At 34.7% G+C, this 24137-nt stretch overlaps 1 protein-coding gene across 4 annotated transcripts in view; it reads left to right on the top strand.

The window, feature by feature from the left end:
- The window catches only part of ATF2 (activating transcription factor 2), a 90441-nt gene that overhangs the window by 49165 nt on the left and 17139 nt on the right, over nt 1-24137 (top strand). For 3 of the 4 annotated variants that reach the window (XM_007965419.3, XM_007965416.3, XM_007965418.3), the window contains 5 exons: nt 3059-3237; nt 3815-3929; nt 5972-6058; nt 18261-18410; nt 22573-22779. In XM_007965419.3, the coding sequence (XP_007963610.1) occupies nt 3059-3237; nt 3815-3929; nt 5972-6058; nt 18261-18410; nt 22573-22779 (738 nt within the window). Of the gene's footprint in view, nt 1-3058; nt 3238-3814; nt 3930-5971; nt 6059-18260; nt 18411-22572; nt 22780-23225; nt 23300-24137 lie in introns of all 4 variants that reach the window. The other variant, XR_005241517.2, reaches the window with a different exon arrangement.

The raw sequence follows: 24137 nt of genomic DNA, 5'->3' as shown, positions 1-24137 counted from the left end.
AAATTTTTAGAAATACAAACTAAGGGGGAAGAACAGTACCCAAATAAAGTTTACTATTTAATCTTCACAAAATGTTAATGTATTAAATTCTATGTCAGCTTGCAATAGTTTTATATGTGAAAGCCAGTCAATACTCAGATATTTCAGGGTAAGAAGACTGCAGTTTTATTCTACACAGAAAAATTATAGGGGAGAACAGTCATGTTAGATGAAACTTATTTTTAAAAGATTTATGAATGTATAAATTTAACTTAATTTTTCTGAGTTTTGCTATTTTATATTTAGCTACTTTTATACAGTAACAGCTTAATTAAGAATATATTCAAAAAATTATTTGAACAATGGTTGTTTAGACTTTTACAGGATTAAGGGACTAGTTACTCAATCTCAGCAGTGGATCTTTGTAAGTGCAATTAGGAGGATGATGATACTAGCTTGAATACCAAGATGATCTGGGACCACCTGGGCTACAATTGTGTTTTGAGTAACATTATTATGGGAACTTCTTGATCACTCTTTTGTTCACAAGCACATAGAATAAGCACATATTTATTTGGGAGTACCATGCAGGACACAGCGAAAAGGCAATATTCTTTTTTAGATTGTTATTCTAAAACCATACTTATTAATGGACTTCTGTCATGGCAGGGGAGCTAGAAATAAGGAAATACAGAAAAAATAACTTTTTGGCTAAGAATAAATGCTTTTTTTTTTTTTTTGCAGTTTCTTTTTCTGATTTTAAAAGTACATTCTCCTTCTCTAGGAATACAGAAAAATGAAAAGAAAACCAAAATCACCTATTAGCACATAATTGAATAAGATTACTATCTTGAAACATTTTTCCTAGATATACACATTTATAGGTACAAATATATAAGTGAATTAATAGAAGGATAGATGGATACAAAGATCCTAGCTTTGTTTTATATTGTGCTTTAGACCTAGCTCAGTATTGATGAATATTTTCCCATGTCATTAGAGATTTCCCCAAAATGGTTGTACTTTATTTTATTATATGGTATGTATTATGTTATCTTGTTCTTTTTGGACATAAAGGTTGTTTTCACATTATCACAGTTATTAGAAATGCTTTTTAAATCTCTGATATAAGTCTTTTTTCCTAAAGAGCATTTCATTCTTTTCACACTTAACAGTTTTTCATTGTTCATGGCTGCTCCAGCATCTCTTAGGAGTATTCCTTCTTTCTGCATTCCCCAGTCATTAGGCCCTCCTTGAGCAAGGTATACCATATGAAATTGATTTAAAAAAAAAAGAAAATCTGGAGCTCTTCTTCTTTCTTGATTTTCTTCCTAGGTGATCTCATCCAGACCCATAACTTTAATAAACATCTACATACTGATGACTCCCAAATTTCTATGGGCATAGGTATCTCACCAGATTGCCATATTTATATCCAACTCCATCTTGACATCACCTTTTCTATGTCTAATAGACGTCTTAAACTTAATAGGTCAAAATCAGAGTCCTTGATTCTTCCCCCAGTTTTCCCCATCTCAGTAAATTTTCTCCACCCATTTAGTTATTCTAGCTGAGAATTTAGGAGTCATCCTTTATTTATTCTTTTCTTTTACACTGAAACTGATAGCATATTTTATCAGACCTGAATCCCATCCTCTATGTCTGTGTTCAGTGACACCACTTAAGCCCAAACCATCATTATCTTTTGTTTGGATTATTAACAGTTACCTTCTAACTGGTCTTCCTGCTTCTACCTCCAATCCATTTTCTATAAGATAACTTTTAATACATTAAACATGTCACCTGCTTAAAATCTTTCAGTGGTCTACCATTGTGTTTAAAATACTTCACACTCCTTGGCATAAATCCTCTTTTATCTGGGCCTGTCTACGCATCTATCCTCACCTCATGCCTCTCTCTTGTGTTCATCAAATATTTGAAGCTTTTTCCTACCTCAGGACATGACATGTGGTATTGCTTCCTTGTCCCTACAATGAAATGCTCTCCTCCTTACCCTTTCATCATCAGTTCAAATGCTGTTTTTTGCAAAGAAGCTCACTTATTCTTACTATGCTATCTAAATTAACTGACTCTTCCTTACTCTCAGCTAATCTTTCACCCTTTGTTACATTGCACATATTATTCTGTAACACTTAAGATTTACTACAATCTGAAATTTTGTTGTTTGTTTTACTTATTTATTGTCTCGTCCCACTAGTCTTTGAGAGCTTAGGTTCTCAACTTATTGAATAAATGGAGTTACAATAGTACTAGTTTATCCTTCCTATGTAGCTTAATAAGATTTTGATGATAAGTGGCACCATACAGGCCAATTCATAAAACACAATAGACCCAATGTATACACTGACTTATTTAAGGAATTCTGGGTAAAATCTTTTAAAACTTTTTGTTCTCTAATCTGTAAAGCCAGAGGAAATGCCATCTTTAAGGTCTTGGCTGACAAATTCTGTTTTCCTAACTTGAAAGAGTTCACTCTAGTAATTATTTATTTTATATTCAAGATATCAGTATTACATGGCCTTTTGATATTGAGAAATTATTGATATAGATGAGGTAGCTAACTGAAATTAATAATTATTTGTATTGTATCTAAAAATTCTTATTTCTGTTACTTAATTTGTATTAGCCATAACACAGCCTCACTGGACCTGTTTCCTCTTTATACAGTATAATGAGGGAGGGGAAACTAAACAATCCCTTCTGGATTTTAAGTTCTGTGATTCTCTGAGAATGGATTATATTTTTATTTTTTATTAAAATTCTCTTGGTATCATAGCCAAGTTGCCTAGTCTAACTTATTTCTGGATTGACAGGAAAACAAGTTGTACTGAAAAAAAATAAAAACCATCTTTTTGAAAGTAAAATATTAATTGAACATTGCATTTGAATCTTTACAGCTCTTCTAAAATGTTCTTTTAAGTAATTTAAATATTAATTTGCTTTGAGCAGTTGTTATTCTGTAGATGCTTTTAGAAGTGTGTTACATTCTGTTCACTAAGGTATGTGAATTGATTTGTATTTTTAAATGCCACCCTTTCTTGATCTCATTGTTAAATAGGAAGTACCATTGGCACAAACTGCACAGCCCACATCAGCTATTGTTCGTCCAGCATCATTACAGGTTCCCAATGTGCTGCTTACAAGTTCTGACTCAAGTGTAATTATTCAGCAGGCAGTACCTTCACCAACCTCAAGTACCGTAATCACCCAGGCACCATCCTCTAACAGGCCAATTGTGTAAGTGATTTAGGCCAATCATTGAACATGTACATGAACTCAGTTTGTTTTGTTATGCTTTTTCCTAAGACATTTGATTATTCAAACCAAGATCTTAGTTTTGTATGTGTGTGCATGCTTCAAATTTTGGAAAAAGTACTTGCGTAGTCTTCTTTAATATAAATGTTAACTAATAGAGTGGAAGATAAATACAACTAAAAATAAATATAGAATGCGAATTTAAGATAGTCTTGTTTTCATGCTATTTCACTCAAAATATAAAATTACTCCATCACCAGATTCCATTTCTTTCAGTTCTTACTGGTAGCTCCCAAGAACTATCTGATGAGAATTTTTCTCATTTTACAAATTAGAGATTGTCCCAAGTAAATCCATAACTTTTATCTTCTTTTTAATACTGCTACACAGGTTATGCATTTAAGATGCAATTAAAAATAAATTTTGCCATTTGCTTTGCTGTGGTTAGAAATTGTATTTTTAAGTGATATGATTATAGGAGTAAAAATACTGTTGTATTTTTAAGAGACAGTTGGTATGAATCTCTTTTTTTAAATTTCTCTTCTTTTGTTTCTCTTAGCCCTGTACCAGGCCCATTTCCTCTTCTGTTACATCTTCCTAATGGACAAACCATGCCTGTTGCTATTCCTGCATCAATTACAAGTTCTAATGTGCATGTTCCAGCTGCAGTCCCAGTAAGAAAGTTAGACTATTTAAATCTCTATCGCAAAACTGATCTTTGTAGTCAGAAAATAAAGTTGACTGCTTGACTGGCTTATGAAATTGAATTTAACATAATATTGATTAGCAGTTGATAGTATTTATTTGTTATCATTGTAATAGCATATACCATTCAAAGTATAGCTATATTTTCTTCCACCCAAAATCTTATTTTTTTTTTTATACTGAGATCTTCTTCAACCCATTTCAATTTGACTGGGCTTGTAGCATTCAAATATTAACACAGATTTCAAATTTTAGGAAGATATTTATTCTAGAATACTTGTCAGATAACTCTGTGGTATTTCTATTAGTATGGAAATTGTTTATAAAGACACACTCTGAATTTTTGTGGTCAAGTAGGGTTTGCAGAATCTTTGATAGCCCAATCGTGTTAAAATCGAAATGTTCTAGAAAAATAATCTTTCACTTTCCCTGTGAAAAGATCCCCCAAAAAAGTTTTTTGTGGGGTGTGTTAAATATATAAATTTTGAAAGACATAGACAAAATAGTTAACTGTCTACTTATAATATGTAATAGTTTGGCCAGGCATAGCGACTCATGCCTGTTGTAATCCTAGCATATTGGGCAGCCGAGGTAGGAGGACTGCGTGACCCCAGGCGTTTGAGACGGCAGTGAGCTATGGATCCTGCCTGGATGACAGGGCAAGACCCCAAGTCAAAAAAAAAAAAAAAAAAAAGTAATAGTTTAATGAACATTTAAAAACACATTGTTTGGAATGTGTGTTAGAAAATTGCTTTTTTCTTAATTATATTTCATAAAACAGTTTTATTCAAACAAACTCTTCATTTATGTCTTTGACATTCAAGTTTTCATCCTGAGAACCACTTTTTGAGACATCTAGCACAGGTTCCAGAACACATTATTTTCATCTAAAAATGAAAATCCCATGGCAAAACCCCATCTCTACAAAAAATAAACACAAATTAGCCAGTTGTGGTGGAAGCAACTGTAGAAGACTGAGATGGGAGGATCACTTGAGCCTGGAGGTTAAGACTGTAGTTAGCCGAGGTTGCACTGCTGCATTCCAGGTGCGGCAACAAAGTAAGACCCTGTCTGAAAAACAATAAAAATGAAAATTATTTTTAAAAGCTTATAGTAAACATTCCAACACTCTTGTTGAGATCACCCCTAAGAATATTACTAGGATTAATGTTTGATATTTATATCTTTTTTAATTAACTGATTCTTACAGGTGATCTTTTGAACTATCCAAAATTGCATTGATTGAGGTAATTTCAAGATAATGTGCTTTCTTTAAAAAGAACTTTGTTGTTCAAAATGCATTATTTGAGAGACTGTGAGGACTCAGATATAAGGTATCTGCTTCCTCTTTACTGAGGATATTTTTTTGAGGAGGGAAACATTCTTGCCTTGTATTTGAGATTCTGATTATCCTGTTACGTGTACTTAGTGATGAAAGCAACCTGAAATGAAAGAAAAGATAAGCTTTATTTATACAGTAACTGTGTTCACTCAGTGTTAGGTTTAAGAAAAAAAAAAGGAAAAAACCAAAATGGTAAAACCTGCTACATATTATTTGAGAAATTATTACAGTGTGTTATTTGTTATTACGTGATATGTTTAAGAAAATTCATTTTTTAGAAAATCTAAGTTCTTTGCTGAAATTATTTTTTATGCCTAAGTGTCACAAGTTTTGACATTCTTCCTTTCAGATTCAAAATGGACGTTTGATATATCTTTGAGAATTTTTGCATTAATCACTTTGAATATTATGAATTTCTAACGGGGACCATTAAGAAAGAAATTGTAAAAACTGAAGATTAGGAAAGCACATGTCTCAGAAATTGACAACTTTTGAAGGATAAGTCAGGATATAAGACCAAATAAGGATTTGGTATAGAGATAAAATCAGCTAGTGATAAATTTACAATGTTCTGATTCTTAAAGTCTCAAATTATTGTAACAGCAGTAAAGTACAAATCTCATTTTGAATATATTGTCTAGCAATAATTTTTCCTTATCTTATGCTTAGCTCGTTCGACCAGTCACCATGGTGCCTAGTGTTCCAGGAATCCCGGGTCCTTCCTCTCCCCAACCAGTACAGTCGGAAGCAAAAATGGTAAGCCAGATTTTATACATTGCTTGAAGCTGTTTTGAATTAATGTTTTCACTAAAACCTGCTTCAAATATACAATTTAGATCACATTTTTATTAAGATATGGACTGTTTTATACTATAGGCGAACCACAAAATTTGAAAAAAGAAATCTTTCTTTAGCGTAGTGAGTAGTTAGTGATACTTTAAAAAATAAGTGGGTAGATTAGAAACTTTCTCGTCACTTGTGGTTTGTCTGGCTTTTGCCTGTGGCTTTTTCTCCTCCTAGTGGAAAATAGGAGTATTACATCTGTAACTAGATGTGATCATCTGAAGGCAGTGCTGCTAATAATGATGAGTGGTTTTAACAGTATTAAAAAGAATTCTGAAATAGTGTACAAGTGAGCAAACATGATACATATAAAGAAAACCATTTTTTTCTGTTGTGCTGTTTAGATGCTATTAATGTTTAGATGTGTATTTTAATTTTAATCCTAATTCCACTATTCACTACCTTTAATTAAGCAACTTTAACTTTCCTGACATTACATTTCCTCATCTGTAAAATAAAAGGATTAAGCTTTGGTTTCTGGGGCACTTCTTAACCCTAAATCCTATAAACTTTCTAATTTTCTTAGTAGAAGATTTGACGCTTCTATTTTTAAAAATCAGGCCTGGGTGCGGTGGCTCACACCTGTAATCCCAAGCACTTTGGGAGGCTGAGGTGGGCAGATCATCTGAGGTAAGGAGTTCAAGACCAGCCTGGCCAACATGGTGAAACCCCGTCTCTACTAAAAATACAAAAATTAGCCGAGCGTGTGGCACACACCCTGTAATCTCAGCTATTCGGGTGACTGAGGCACAAGAATTTGCTTGAACACCGGAGGCTGAAGTTGCAGTGGGCCAGGATCGCACTATTGCACTCCAGCCTAGGTGACAGAGTGAGACTCTGTCTCAAAAATAAAATAAAATAAAAATCAGCATAATTCTCCTTGCTGTGTTATAATACAATAATGTCAGTTAATTAATAACATCAATTGGGTAGATGTTAATGTTCTGTATCATAATAGGGCTAATAACAGCAATTAATGTATCCTTAGGTAATCAGTAGGTTAGTAGTTATTAGACACCTTCTGTTTGCTTCAGTTATTTGCTAGGCACTATACTAAATACAAATTTTTACATGCTAAAACATATTGCAGAGCTGAATTTTTTTTTTTTTTTTTTTTTTTTTTTTTGAGATGGAGTCACTCTGTCGCCCAGTCTGGAGTACAGTGGTGCAATCTCAGCTCACTGCAACCTCCACCTCCCGGGTTCAAGCAATTCTCCTGCCTCAGCCTCTTGAGTAGCTGGGATTACAGGTGTGCACCATCATGCCTGGCTGATTTTTGTATTTTTAGTAGAGACGGGGTTTCACCATGTTGGTCAGACTGGTCTCTAAATCCTGACCTCGTGATGCCGCCGCCTCAGCCTCCCAAAGTGTTGGGATTACAGTCGTGAGCCACCGCACCCGGCCTGAAAAATTTTTACTACTATTCTCCGTTAGTGCAGACAGTCAGTCAGAAATTTGCACAGGACACCTGTTTTAGCAATAAAACTTACATATTATCTGAATGAACAACAGTTGGTTCATTCAAGAGTATAAATATTAGATGGTTATTAATTGTCAGAGAAGACCCTAAAAACCCAAGGAGGAAATTTTTCACGTCGTAGTATGTTCAGGTCAGAGCTTTGGAAATACTAAAATGAATCTTCTTCACTTGATAGCAGAAGAGCTTCACCAGGGGCATTTTTGCACTTCCCATTTTAGTATACTGTATTGATGAAAAATTCAATTTAATTTACGCTGCAGTGGGAACTGAGTAGAGCAGATATAGATGTTAAAAGGAGATCCTGTTATTGTGTACTGCATCTAAAAATATTTTTACATAGTAATTGGACTTTTTTCTATAAATTAATTCAAAAGGAACAAATCCAATTTTAAGAAATACCTTTGCCTACAAGAGTAGGCCATATTTTTAGAAACTCTTGAACTTTATACTTAACCTAAATAACTGTTTCTTTTAGGTCATCAGGAAATTAAATTAAAAAGAATAAAAGTTTCTCTCTTTCCCATCAGTCCACTCCGTCGATTCTGATGTTTGTAACCATAGATGAATTATAGAATTTCATATAGTCACTTTATACTCTTATGTCCAGCTCAGCATGTCTCAGATTTATCCATGTTGTTGAGTGATCATAGTTTGCTTCTTTTTATTGCTGAGTGGTATGTGAATATACTACAATTTCTTTGTCCATTCTCCTGTTCATGGACACTTTAATGGTTTCTAGTGTTTAGCTATTGTGAATAAAGCTACTATACACATTCTTATATAACTCTTTTCGTGGCCATATATTTTCATTTTATTGATTAAACAGCTAAAAGTAGAATTGCTCAGTCAGAGAGTAGGTGTACATTTAACTTTATAAGAAATTGCTAAACCTTTACACAAAGGTTTACATTCCTAGCAGCAGTGTATGGGAATTCCAGTTGTTACCACATTCTTGCCAACATTTAGTTTTCCATGTCTTTTTAATCATAGACATTCTAGAGCTGTTTAGCAGTGTCTCATAGTTTTAATTTCCGTTTCCTTTTTGGCCAGACATTAGTTGTGGGTCTTTTGCCCATTTAAAAAATTGTGTTGCTTTTCTTTTATTGATTGATTGATTGATTGATTGAGACGGAGTTTGGCTCTGTTACTCAGGCTGGAGTGTTGTGGCATGATCTTGGCACACTGCAGCCTGGGTCTCTCAGCCTGCAGCGATCCTCCTGCCTTAGCCCCTCAAGTAGCTGGGACTACTTGTATTTTTTTGTAAAGATTGCTGTGTTGCCCAGGCTGGTCTTGAACTCCTGAGCTCAGGCAGTCCGCCCTCCTCGGCCTCCCAAAGTACTGGGATTACAGGCACGAGAGCCATCGTGCCCGGCCAATTGCTTTTATTATTGCATTGTTATTTTTTTTTATTTATTTATTTTTGAGACAGAGTCTCGCTCTGTCTCCCAGGCTGGAGTGCAGTGGCACAATCTCAGCTCACTGCAACCTCTGCCTCCAGGGTTCACACAGTTTTCCTGCCTCAGCCTCCCGAGTAGCTGGGATTACAGGCTCCCGCCACCACATGCAGCTAATTTTTGTATTTTTAGTAGAGATGATGTTTCACCATGTTGGCTAGGCTGGTCTTGAACTTCTGACCTTAAGTAATCTGCCTACCCCAGCTTCCCAAAGTGTTGGGATTACAGGCGTGAGCCACTGCACCTGGCTGGAATTCCTTTTTTTTTTTTTTTGGACAGAGTCTTTCTCTGTCACTCAGGCTGGAGTGCAGTAGCACGATCTTGGCTCACTGTAGCCTCCCTGTCCTATGTGTAAGTGATTCTCCCGCCTCAGCCTCCTAGTACCTGGTGTTACAGTCCACCCGCCACCACACACAGCTAATTTTTGTATTTTTAGGGATGGGTTTCACTATGTTGGCCAAGCAGGTCTCAAACTCCTGACCTAAGGTGATCCACCCACCTCAGCTTCCCAAAGTGCTGGGATTACAGGCGTGAGCCTCTGTACTCGCCTGGAATTCTTTATTTATACTGGACATAAGGTTTTTTTGTTAGAGAGAGAGGTACATATATTTCTACTGTCTGTTTTCTGTTAGTCTGTAGCTTGCCTTTATTTTTCTTAATGGCATGTTTATACTCCCATTGACTATTACTTTTGTCTTTAATATTTGTTTTCTCCTGCTTAATTAAACTTAATTTGCTTATCTTTTTTGGGTTTCTTAAAGTAGAAGCTTAGATTATCAATTTAAATCTTTTTTTCTAATATAGACATTTAAAGCTATAAAATTTCCTCTGTGTACAAATTTTGATATGCTATACTTTTATTGTCATTACTTCTTTAATTTCCCCTGTGATTTCTTCTTTGACCTGTGAGTTATTTAGAAGTGCACTGTATAATTTCCAAGTATTTCAAGGCTTTTCTATTTATCTTTTTCGTATTGATGTATATTTTAATTACATTGTGGTTTGGGAACTTACCATCTTTGGTATATTTTATTTTCCTTTATTTCATTTTCTAATAGATCATAGCTGTTTATTTCAGCTCATTTGTGAAACAGTAGATATTGTTATGCTGGTATAGTAACATGAACTGGTAACTTAAAATGTGAGTGTACTGGATAAGGGAATTCTGGTTACTTGAGGTTTTTTTGTTGCGTAGAAATTATTTCACACTTCAATATTCTTTTCATATTAACAACATCATTTAACAACTATTTCTATCAGTTGTTACATGGCAAACATTTCTTGGGTTCTAAGAAATTCAATAGACATGATCTTAAATTTTGAGATTTTTTTCTTGCAAATGTGTTCAGTGACCATCAGGAGAGTCAAAAAAGAGTGTTCTCCTAAGAAGACCGTTATGGTTTGGTTTTTTTTTTTCTCCAGCATGTGTAGCAATTAGGATTATATTTTATCAATGAGGTATTTTGTTTTGGGTTTTGATTTTACATATTTTGGGGGGGGGAGGGGGAAGATTTTAATGCCCTTGATGGTGACTGGTACACCTAATGATTATTCAGGTACTACTTTTAAAACATAATATAAGATTTATTAAGATTATAAGTTTAGAGACCTAGTTCTTTCCTAAGTTCTCAAGGCAATTTACATGTATAGTTATGTAATGATTGCTTTTAAAGAGCTTAAAGTATAATCTTAAACACACTAAGCTATATACATGTAAAGCTGTGTACTCAGTAATTCTCAATTATCTGACTTTCTCAAGTACTTTAATAATTCTTAAATTTAAGTAAACTTACAGTGTTTTGTTACATAGTTTTTGACACATCGTTTTCTTATATATTCATTATTTAGAAGCTTGCTTAAGATTATCTCAGCACTTACAACTAAAATCACAAGCCCAAGTCAATCTCTTAATTAAACATTTTCACTTAAAGTCCAAGGGAAATACATTACTCCGCTTGGCAAATTAGATACTTTTAGAACGTAAAATACCAACTAGTTATAGTTTATTTGAAATTAAAATGTCAGTGGTATTGGTTTACTTTTTTAAGCTTCAGTGGGCTTAAGAAGACTCACCAAATAAACAATTCTGTCATCCCAACTGAAGAATATTGAAGATGGGTTAATATCCCAGTGCACAGAGCTTTCTTAATGACCAAATAAATGGTCACAGAACTTGATTCTTTCGTGCCTTAAATATAGAACTCCAAGTCCACATTCTCCAAATAAGTGGTTCCCAGCTCACATTCCCTAGATTCATGTTACACCTTAAATGATTTTTCTGACCCTACACCTGTTTGCACACCGCCCCCCTAACCCACCACCACCTTAAAACTTATAATTTCTTCTTTTACTGCTTTTGTTGGATTGTACTTTGTTGTTTTCAGGTCTTTGAAAGTATTTTAAACATCATCCTTTCAGGATTCTGCATGGACCTTTGTGATCACAATCTGTTAATAACATGCTGTATATTGTAGCAGTAGTGATTCTGCTAAAATGACCTGTGGTTAAAAATAACTTAAGAGAATAATGGGATTGGAACATGGAAGAATGAGTAGCACACTACAGCTGAAGAGAAATTTACTTTGTATGCTAACATAGCCAAGGATGCTTTTGTAATTCCCTAATTTTCAGATGTTCAGTGCCTTTCCAGGAAGATATTATGTATGCATTGTGTTTGTGTGTGTTGTGAATACTGAAATAAGATCTTTCTTTTCTACTAACAACAACAAAAATTCACAGTAAGCTTGTGTTTTTTAGTTTTTAAGAACTTTAAGCCTTTGCAAAAGTAAGAATGTGTTAAAGAAATGTCGATAGGGCCCGAAAAAAGAAAGACTGTCTAGTACTTTTTAATACAACAGAAAAATTCCCAGGATATAATTTTCTACAGAATTAGACTATTTGTCACCAAATTTTGGTTTAGGGGTTTTGTTTGTCACTAAGCACGTAAATCATATTACTCTTCTAATAAAACAGTTTTCTTTTGTAATATTTGTAATCAAAAAGCAACCGTTCTGAATAAGAAAATGTTAATCATCTGGGGATTTTAAGATTTAGGAAAGTATTTAAATAGTATCCTCCAGAATCTTTTTTTTTTTTTTTAAGACGTGTGACAAACTGAGAAATACCTTTGCACACAGTGGGTAGCCAGTAGGTTTTCTGCAGGGGGTTTCTACTGAAAGCTGACAGAGGGCATCTTGGCAAATGTTCAGAAACCTACATTAACTTGGTTGGGCCCTGCATGGAACCTCATGTTCAGCAGAATTCTTCTGACCTGCCTCTGCATGCCGAGCTAATCAGCAAACACCTAATGAGCCCACTCCAAGGAAACAGACCCTCTCTCAACCTACTTGATTTTCATATGTTCTCTGGGGGTGGGGAGACAAGATTTCATGAGAACTGATGATGCTGCATAGACCACAATAATGATAATTAACTTGCTGAATTTAGAAGATTATGCTGTTAATTAGTTGCAAAATAAAGATAAGTAATAGAGCAGCAGATGGTAGGATAACACCCAGGAGAAGGAGGGTTATTACTCTGATGAGCTTTTGTGGCACATATGAAATATGGATCTGACTTTTTCATAAATTGTTTCTAGAGAAGATTATCTTTTTTCTTTGAACTATGATGGAGTACTTTGTTCCTACCAAGTTCTGACAGATGTGATAAAATTTATTTTCAAGGGTGCAACATAGAACCTGAATGACAAATTATTTCTAGGAGATCACCTCTTAAAGCGAATGTATCAGATTGGTCAGCACAGCAAATTATTCATCCTTTAATTAATTGAAACAATCTATCTCTCTCTAAGAAAAAAAATTTTCAATATAGTAGTTGAACTTTATATCACTGAAAATTAAACATTAAAATACTGATCTGTTTCATAGAAATATAATAAAGACATTTTTGTTTATCAAACAAAGTCTACCTTTAAATTAAAATTATGCCTAAGTTTTCTTGTACATGTTGGATAATGTAGACCTTGTAAAGTCCTCCTTTTGTTTTTTTGGGGTTTTGTTTGTTTTTTGAGTCAGGGTCTTACTCTGTTGCCCAGGCCAGAGCTCACTGCAGCATCAAACTCCTGGGCTCAAGCAAACCTCCTGCCTCAGCCTCCTGAGTAGTTGGGACTACCGGCATGCACCACCACACCTGGCTAATTTTTAAGTTTTTTGTAGAAATGGAGTTTTACCATATTGCCCAGGCTAGTGTGGAACTCCTGGGCTCAAGCAGTCCTCTTGGCTTCCCAAAGTGCTGAGATTACAGGCATAAGCCATCACACCCCACCTTAAATCTTTAATTTTTGTGAGTGCTCAATCTTTATTTCTTAAAGTACTTAATCCTTATTTACATATATTAAATTTGTCCATTGAGAGAGATTTTGATCTTAATAATGGACTGACCAATATCAGATGCTTGACTTAATTGATCACTAATAGATTTAGAAAATTTAACATTAGACTAGAGCTCCAGTTTGGCAAAGCTTTTGTTTAAAATATGTTCAGTTAACTGGGAGTCAAGAAGTAGAATTTCTGGTTTTATCTCTGCTAACTATGATTCTGGGAAGTAACTTCAGTTTTTTGGAGTTTCTATATCTGTAAGATAGTGATTGGACTACTTGACTTTCATTATCTCTGCTAGCTCCAAAATTCTATTGTAAAATAGATGTTCATTACATTTATATGTATTTTCATTTATTTTTCTTTAAACCAAAGTATTTGGCCTTCTTCAAATGCTCCTAACAAATATGTATGGCTGGATTGTAGATATCCTTACATTAATTGTAAAATTTATATGAATGATATTTAGTGACTGCTTTTTTGACCTAATTCTAATTTTTTTAGCATATGTGCATTTTTGTTGTAGTTTTAGAAAAATTAATGGACAGTTTAGAACAGTGTTAATTAACGCTTTAAATCTTTCTTCTGTTGTATACCCACTGGCATACTTTTCAACTCAGACCCATTGTAATCAATGTAACAGCATGGAGCAAACATTAGAGCTTCCTCACTGGATGAGTACTGTATACCCTAGGGCAGTCAAGGAAGGATAATGAATGGATACTGATGCTGCTTTTAAGTGCTCTATAAGGTAGTAACTTGCCCTACTAAAGATTATTCAAGAGAGTGATGTTTATGTATTTCAGGCTCCCCTATGTGCAGTTACTGTATTTCATTAATTCTGAGAGTTAAGCTCTTCACTGTAAAACTTTAAATGCTCTTCATTTCTATGATGATTTCTACCTAAGGACTTAAACATGTTTTCCCAACACATAATTTACTAAGCCTCACATTTCTACCTCTAGTTATGTTTGTGCACATTTTAAAACTAGAAATGGAAGCCCCAATGTATCACTATAGACTGGTTACTAGTCATTGTATTTTGATGTCTAACATTCTATTTATAAAATATGTAAACATGCAGACTTATGACGTCCCAAGACTGTCTCCCTTTGTTCTGACCCACACTTTTCCAACTTAGGTCTTTCTACTTTAAATACTTCTTCATTATTTTCCTAAGTATTCCTATCTGATTCTAGCCAGCTACTACTTTAGTCCCTCATTTAATTTCAGTTTTAATCCATCCACTTCCACATTATCCCATCAATTATTAGGGTCCTAATTGCCTATGTTTTAGCTACTAATATAGTTGTTTCTGATTGTTTATAAAAGGAACTAGGAATCTTGTCTTGATTCTGAAAAATTCAGTTTTTGGTGTGGTCTTGAGCATGTCTCTGTCAGGAATGCTTGCTTGTTCCCCGGTGTCATAAAGTATAGCACGTGAACATGAATTTAATTTCCTCAGCAAGGCCAGTTTTTTTACTTTCCGCAGAAAGGGTACACTCATCAGCAGTTTTCCCACAAGAGTACACCAAACAAAGGAGACAGGGTCATTTATAACCTGACGCATCCACCCTACAGCTGTGTCTGGTTTCTGTTGACTGGAACGGGACCTCACATTCTGTATTTGTCCCGATTGGCTAGCAACTTAGAACTTTTTAAAGAAACAAAGGCAGAGGAGAATAAAGGAAGGAGAAAGTAACTTGTGGGATGCTGAGAAAGGTAAAAACAGCTTCAAATAAGGAAGAGGAACAGGCTATGACCTAATGCTTGCTTGGACCAGTATAAGCATGCCAGGGCATATATTTAGGCTAAATTGTGGGAGCTAAGAACATAAAGTACATTGATTTCTTTATTACAGCTAGCAGATATTTAAGAATATTAGCACAGGTCTTTGAATAAATTTTGCTTCTAAGAGAAGTTACTATTTATTCCTAATTAGATGGGAGGAAAGTCTTTGAAGAAGAACCTCTACTTTTTACATCTCACATATAAAATACATCTGGGATCAAAGTAATGCTTAAGATGACCCTTAAGGACATTTTGAAAATTCAGAAACATAGAAACTCTCCTGATTCTTTGGACCTCCGTACTAAGAAAATAGAGGCCTCAATAGTATTCTTAAAGAAGTAAGGAAACATCTGAAAAATTCTTTTACAAGTCAGATAGTTTTACATGTTACATTTGTTTTTCAACTCAACTCTGCAAGGAAGTTATTATTCCAAGTTTTATAGGTAAAGAAATTGAGACTCAAAGATCAATGTTACGTTCAAAGTCACACATAGTTTGAGGTGGAGTTAGGTGCTGAACCTAAGTGTATTCTCAGCTGTATAAGACCATAGTACATTGCATGTTCTAATCAGTGAAAGCACCAAGATATTACATAAGTGGTAATTGTTATAATTCATGAAGAAGTAGTCTGTCAGAAAAGAGGGAGAAAACATGCCTGATCCTGGCTTAGCAGTTGCAGTTAACAGGTTTGGCACTCTCAGTCCTTATGATTGTCTTTTGAATCATTAAGCCACAAAGCTTCAGACTCTCTTTCTTGATCTTTCCCTGTGTTTTCTGGTAGCACCAAGGATAAAGTATGCAGCATGGTGCCATGGAAATATTTTGCACTTGAAATTGAAGAGATCTAGGTTTATATCCAGAATTTGAACTAGCTTAACAGCTCTGCATCCTTGAGCAAATGATATCTGGTTTCCTAAAGTGTAAAATGGGGATACTATACAATTAAAAACTCATTAAAAAACTACAGATAATATAGATAATACAGATAATAGATAACACAGATAATACACAGGTGAATCTCAACTGCATTGTGCTAAGGGAAAGAAGCCAGATCCAAAAGGCCATACAATGTATGTTTCCATTTATATGATCTTCTGGAAGAGACAGAACTCTTGGGATCAGAAAATAGATCGGTGGTTTCCAGGGCCAGGGAGGAGAGTATGACAGGAAAGAGCATGAGGATTTTGTTATGGTAAAACTGTTATGTATCCTGATTGTAGGGTAGGTTGCATGAGTGTATTTGTTTGTTAAAATTCAATAGAGGCCGGGCGCGGTGGCTCACTCCTGTAATCCCAGAACTTTAGAAGGCGGAGGAGAGTGGATCACCTGAGGTCAGGAGTTGCAGACCAGCCTGGCCAACATGAAAACCCCGTCTCTACTAAAAATACAAAAATCAGCCGGGCGTGGTAGCATGCGCCTGTAATCCCAGCTCCTCAGGAGGCTGAGGCAGGAGAATTGCTTGAACCGTGGAGGTGGAGGTTGCAGTTAGCTGAGATCATGCCACTGCCCTCCAGCCTGGGTGACAGGAAGAGACTCCCTCTCAAAAAAAAAAAAAAAAAAAAAAAAAAAATTAATGGGATTGTACACTAAACAGAGTTAACTTGCTATGTGTAACTTATATCTCAAGAAAACTTTTCTTTTTACAAATTGACTTTATTTTAAAAATCACACCCAGAATATACAGTGATTCGCAAGAGAGAGAAAAAATGTCCACTAACATTTGTTCATGCATAATTACTGCCTCAGTTAAAATTCTGGTGATCTTTTCATATATGCTTCAGATTTTATGGGATCTGGATCACATAGTAAGAAGATAGGCCTAGACGAAAAGAAAGAAATTACAAGTCTTGAAATAGTTATAAAAATTACTGAATTTTTCTTAGTTGAAGTGAATGGAAATACTTGTACTAGTATTATTTGGGGATCTTTTTCAAAAGCTCTTCTCTCACTCACCCCTTTCTGCTATACTCAGGGTAGGAAGAAAGGAAAAGATTGCCAAGAATATGTGTTCTTAACACTTAACACCCCAGACAGTTACTTACTTCTGAGAAGTTTGGGAAACACTGAGTAGGCTGCAACATGGTTCTCACGTCTCTGTCTCTCTCTTTTGTCTCTAACTCGCACTCGCTCTCACTCTCTTATTAGCCTCCATCCCCCTCAAAGATGCACCTTTATAAGAATCATAGGAAAGTGTAGTATATATAACTCTGACTCCAATTTCTATAATAATGTATGTTTGGGGCCCAAGAACTACATCTTAGTTATTAAGAACAGTATCAGCAATAACAGTCTCAGGTCTGTGGGATCCCCGAAGTCCCTTTCATTGCTAAGATACTGTGGTATGATTTATCTTTGCAAATTATTTCATATTTACAGATCATAACAATAAAACCACCTTAAAGATCACATATGACCATTTTCACTAAAGAAATCAATTTCTCTCAGTTATACCTGTGTAGCAAATAATTATACCAGTTGCTAAAAAGAATACCCAAAAGTCTAAGATAATCTCTGCTCTTAAAGAGCTTACTAACTGGTTGGGAGATAAAATAGTCATATATGACAAATTTTTATTGATAGCATAATAAGCTTCATTGAAATTGTATCTTGAGAAAGTGGTAGACATAAATATCTAGGGCCTCATTCTAATACTAGATCTATCCTGCTCTGAATGTGAGTCCAATACAATCCAATAATTAACTGGCAAACTGCAACATCAAAAGAGAACTAGATCTGCTTACTGGGGACAGGAAAAACCTAAGAGAGATAAACTCAGCTGTAGGTTCTAGGAGGAGGCTCAGTTTGGCCCCATTTGATCTCTGTTTGCAGGTTTGGTGCCAGTGCTTACTTGGCCAATGACACGATGTTACATTTTTAAGGCCTTTATTATTATTTTCTCAAAATTCACTAGAAACAGCAAAATACATAATCCTCTAGTAGTACTAGGCAAAAAGACTCAAGGAAACTACCTAAGGTCTCGCTGTTTGTCTTATCGATATTCATGATGATCTTTAAGGACTTAAAAAAAATGTTCAATGGTGTTTGCATTTCAGAGATTAAAAGCTGCTTTGACCCAGCAACATCCTCCAGTTACCAATGGTGATACTGTCAAAGGTCATGGTAGTGGATTGGTTAGGACTCAGTCAGAGGAATCTCGACCACAGTCATTACAACAGCCAGCCACATCCACTACAGAGACTCCGGTATGTGTGTTGTTTTTATTATTCAGCACTCTGTCATCTTTAAACAGACAAGTACAGTATAATTTATGACTTATTTAAAAAATATTATTCTGGTCATGTTGTTATTCCAAAGAGGTATCAAAAGCCTTAGGAAAAGGTAGCTCAGTGTACAAGAATTGATACAAAAATAAATATAATAGAACGGTTGTTCTGTTTAGGACACCTGTAAATATTTCTGTGGGTGTCCATATATGTTGGTCTGACGTGACACAATTCTTTTTAAAGAAAATATCTTTTTCTGTTGATTTTAGGACAGTGAAACTAAATACTGCTTTGAGAAATTTCCTTTACTCTCTGTTTCCTGATTGAGGAAGTTTATAGAGTTATGACTTTGGAAAATAGTTATATAACTAGAAAAATAATATTAGAACCTTATAGTGAGAAGAATGAAATTGTATCTTGTTTTCTTATTGTCCAAAACTACAAATTTGACATAAACCATAACTAATAACACTAGATATTTTTTCTTGCTGTGGCATAAACAGGTTTGATTTGACCTATTCTCCTATGTAACCAAGGTATTGAGGTTATAGGAAAATTTAATAGGTTAAGTTCTGTAAATTTTATAGACAACTTCTTTGTTAAGGAATGCGGTGTTCTTCAGAAATGTATATAACTAAATCTTATGTTCTTTTTCAGGTAGCAAAACTAAGATTTCTAAAGAATCTTTTTGGATCTCGTCTTAAAAAATTATTGATTTTGCTTTTTCCTAAAATGCCATATGTTTGTGATTACAATGCATATCATATTTTAGTATTGTGTTGCCATGTACAACCATTAAAGTGTGTATGTCCCAAAGAGGCAGATGTTTTTTTCTGTTTCCGATACTAGCAGAACAAATAATTCTTGTTTCTGCTTTTAATATTTGCTCACTCATTGTAAAACATTACTCTTTGTTATTTATTTGTATAAGTAACCTTATCTCACTTGTAGGTAATCAGAAGTCTTTTAGAGAAATATGTAGATAAATATTCACACACATACACACATATGTAGGTATTACATTACTAACATAAATCACATGGTTGCTGAATTAAAACTTGTGAAACATCACCAAAGGAGCAAATACGCTTTATGGCAGCTGTTTATACTGGAGACCCCTTTCACTTACCTCTAGTCTGTGACTGCCTGTGAGATGATTGATATTGTTATATGCCTGCAGTGCCTTTCTAATTCTTTCTAGTAAAGGATTATTGTACTCCTGTTAAGTGTTCCAGAATTCTATTTAGACCTTTTATCTTTACTTGAAGAATATTAGCATTGGCATTAAAAAGCAAAAGTTTTCAATCAAAGAAACACATAAACAAGTTTTAGACTGCCACCTAAGCATAAGTATTTACATAACTGCATCTTGTCTTTTAAAAACTTAACATAATGAAATGTAGTTGTGGATGTCATCCACTAAACAGCTTAGGGACCAAAAGGGAAAAGGAGGGGCTGAGTGATTGTGTATGTGTGTTAATGTTATAACTCAGGGTTTAACAATGTTTCACAGGCCATATGCAACCCATGGGTGTTTTTGTGTGGTCTGCAAGTTAAGTATGACTTTTTACATTTTTAAAGGGTTATTTTTTAAAAATGAATATAATTTATTTTTATTGTCCTTTCTTGTACTAACTATAGTTTTCCTGGATCTAATTTTTATTTGTATATTTATGTGTTGTTGTATTGGATGGAAGCCCCATGAGGGCAGGACTTTATCTGTTTGTTCACTGCTATACTTAGTTTCTAGAATAGTTCCTATAAGTATTTTCTGAATGAAATGGAATGAATTAATCAATAGACATGGGGCGAGAAGGAGCAGTATACACTTCTAAGAAGCCTCCAATCCTTGATAGGCATAAAGATATACAACTATAACTCTGAGTAGCAGAAATTAAGCTTCTGCTATTCTTCTAGTACTTATGATTAGTCTTTGCTGTAATGAGTTAAATCAATTAAAACGAAAAATAAACTGTTCTCTCTTATTCAGCCAGCTGAGTAAAAGAAAAAACCTACTATTCTCAATAAGAAAAATAGGAGGATGTGGCTCACGCCTACAATCCCAGCACTTTGGGAGCCCTAGGTGGGTGGATCACCTGAGGTCAGGAGTTTGAGACCAGTCTGGCCAACCTGGTGAAACATCATCTCTACTAAAAATACAAAAGTTAAGCTGGGTGTGATGGCGGGCGCCTGTAATCTGAGCTACTTAGGAGGCTGAGGCAGGAGAATCACTTGAACCCGGGAGACAGAAGTTGCAGTGAGCCAAGATCACGTCATTGCACTTTAGTCTCGGCCACAGAGCGAGACTCTGTCTCAAAAAAAAAAAAAGGAAAATAGGAGAATGAAGGAAAAATTTCAAGATGCAAATCTTGAAGCCAACCATAGAAATATTTTTCTAAAACATTAAGTTACAATTACGTAGGTAAAAGAAACACTCTAATTTAAATGCTTAATCTTTATTACAATTAAAATACTTCTTTTTTGAGACAGGATCTTCCTCTGTTGCCCATGCTGGAGTGCAGTGGCACAGTCATGGCTCACTGCAGCCTCAACTTCCCAGGCTCAAGCAGTCCTCTCCCACCTCAGCCTCCTGAGTAACTAGGACCACAAGCACATGCCGCCACACTTGGCTAATTTTTTAAATTATTTGTAGAGATGAGGTTTTGCTGTATTGCCCAGGTGTGAAATACTTTATAAATGAAATAACTCTCTCTGTAATGCTAGTTATTTGGACAAAGAAATGATAACTTTATTTTTTGGAATTTTTTAGAGTGAAAAATAGTTTGGTAATTTACCTGCAGAATTTAACTTGAGCCTTATGTAAGATTTGTATTACATAGATTAGGAGAAAACAAATTTTCTTTGTGCATACCATTTTTAAATATAATAAATCATAGGTAAAAGATTGTTTTCAGGCTTCTCCTTTGGATTATGTGCCTATAGCCACAAAGTGTTCTTTTCTCTGCACCATTTCCAAGAGCTCATTTTCTTCTTTCTTTTTTTTTTGTATTTTTTGATGCTGAGTCTTGCTGTATTGCCCAGGCTGGCATGCAGTGGTGTTATCTTGGCTCACTGCAACCTCTGCCTCCCGGATTCAAGCGATTCTTGTGCCTCAGCCTCCCAAGTAGCTGGGATTACAGGCATGCACCACCACGCCCAGCTAAATTTTTTGTATTTTTAGTAGAGACAGGTTTTCACCATGTTGTCCTGGCTGGTCTTGAACTCCTGACCTCAAGTGATCCACCCTCCTTGGCCTCCCAAAGTTCTGGAATTACAGGCATGAGCTACCACGCCCAGCCAAGAGTTCATTTTTTGACACCCATATTCATTTGTTCTGTGGCACAGTTTTGGGGTTCATGAAAGGCTTGAAGGTACTATTGTTTTATAGTCTTAAACACTAGACAGTATTACTAGTGACTGAAGGTCTCTTTTTTTCTCTGGCTAATCTGAGATAAGCTGATTCACTGGGGAGCAGAGGGAATAATTAAAATGAAAATTAAGGTTCCTGTGGGATTCTCCCTACCAGAAAAATGAGCATTAATAAATACAAGAACTTGACCCTTAGAAAAAGACTGACCGTAAATTTCACGAACTGAAGAAAATCTGAATATACCAAAGAATATACATATTTTCACTTCATAACTTTAGAGAAACCAATTTTCTTTAAGAAAATTGACATTTAATATGAGATATTTTAACTTAAAAATAGCATAGAAATCTTGGTTTTCTATCATGAATTTAAATAGGAAGTTATTAAACATTTTGAGAAATTTATAATCAGTAGTTTTCCAGGGATTGAATAATACAATAAAATCTGTTAAAATACACTTGGAAAATATTTCTATATATCATTTGTATCATATTTTAAATTTTTTCATATTTGTATGTAAATGAAAATATTATACATAAAGAATACATTTGCTGTGACATTGCATTAGTGAGAATTGTGTTATAGATAGCTCCTAACATAAGTATATTCAAGAAAGAAGTTAAACCACATTTTCATATTGCCCCAACATACTGATGTATTCAACAAAACTTAGAAAATAAAATTGCTGTCCCCCTTTGACACCCTTTACTGCCTATGTTAATTCACTCACTAGATACAAATATAACAAGCTTCCATCTCTGTTTATAATAGGCTTCTCCAGCTCACACAACTCCACAGACCCAAAGTACAAGTGGTCGTCGGAGAAGAGCAGCTAACGAAGATCCTGATGAAAAAAGGAGAAAGTTTTTAGAGCGAAATAGAGCAGCCGCTTCAAGATGCCGACAAAAAAGGAAAGTCTGGGTTCAGTCTTTAGAGAAGAAAGCAGAAGACTTGAGTTCATTAAATGGTCAGCTGCAGGTAAGGTGCATATATGTGAATTTTGTTTTATTTCTTTTTTAATAATTGTGAACATAGCTTTTTTTTTTTTTTCCCCCTAGTTGGGCCTCCATACATTTTAGGACATAATATTGGGTGTGTATGGAATCTATAGTAAATCATAGTTTTGTAAACCTGTTTGTTTGGATGCTGAGATTAAATAATATAAAGCTTTCAACACTGATACAATGAAGAAATTTAAAATATGTTTACCTGCGTACAGAAGTAGCTAAACTATCTGGTTTGAACTTTATAAAGTTGTGATATAAAGTGCAGAGAATTTTAAAATTTAAAAATATCACTGTTATTTCACTTTTCTTGTCTATTTTTTTGGTTTATAGCACAACTATAAAGTTGCTTCAGTAGCAGTTTTTAAATTATTTCATTCTTTGAATTATAAATTTTGTTCTGTTTTGTTTTATTTAAAGTGAATATATTGCTCGTGAAAGGTGCCAGATTGACAGCTTTGGAAACTGAAGGACTCTAATTATCCACAGACCAGGTACACTATGGCCAGTGGCAGTACAGATCATTTCATACTGCCCTGCCAATGTGCCTCAGATACATTTCTTAAAACCTCATGGAGTATAAAGTTTTAAGGCAGCACCAAATCTGTTTCCTTTGTTTTTCTTCCTTCCTTTTGTTTTTGATGTGTTTTTTCAACGTAAATATTCTCCCATATAATCTTAAACTACCAATTGATAAGTATCAACTAGAAAACTGATGTTAATAAATTGCACTTGTTATTAATCTAGCTAAATCTTCTGAATTATCCATACCCAGTTAAAAATGAATCTTTCTGTATAATCATAATTGATGGTAAGAGACCTGCTGTCTTCTTAAATCTGTCTTTAAGATATCACCAATATAATTGTCTGTTTAAATGGTTAAGAAACAGTTTTTAGCTAAATCAGACATAGCATTTAACCAAATGTAAGTTTTATAATTTAAATTTTTTTAATGCGAAGCAGACATCTTTCAAGTCTTTATTGTGCTTTGAATATTGACATGATAGAACAAATAGATTGTCTTGCAGAACCTATTTTTAATGATTTTAATGATTTAGAAGAAATTTTTAATACAATGTACCACATCACATAGACTTAAAATATGTACTTATCTTCTAGGGTTTATTAAGACATATATTTTATTATTTATCATCTGATAAATTTTTATTTTTGAAACAGAGTCTCTCTCTGTCACCTGGGCTGAAGTGCAGTGGTGCAATCTTGGCTCACTGCAACCTGCAGCTCCCGGGTGCAAGTGATTCTCCTGCCTTAGCCTCCCAAGTAGCTGGGATTACAAGTGCACACCACCACGCCCAGCTAATTTTTAGTAGC

Source organism: Chlorocebus sabaeus, chromosome 10, assembly GCF_047675955.1.
Source record: "Chlorocebus sabaeus isolate Y175 chromosome 10, mChlSab1.0.hap1, whole genome shotgun sequence".
In the NCBI taxonomy this organism is placed as follows: domain Eukaryota; kingdom Metazoa; phylum Chordata; class Mammalia; order Primates; family Cercopithecidae; genus Chlorocebus; species Chlorocebus sabaeus.
Note: the sequence above shows the minus strand (reverse complement) of the source record. Positions and strands in the feature narration are given on the sequence as shown.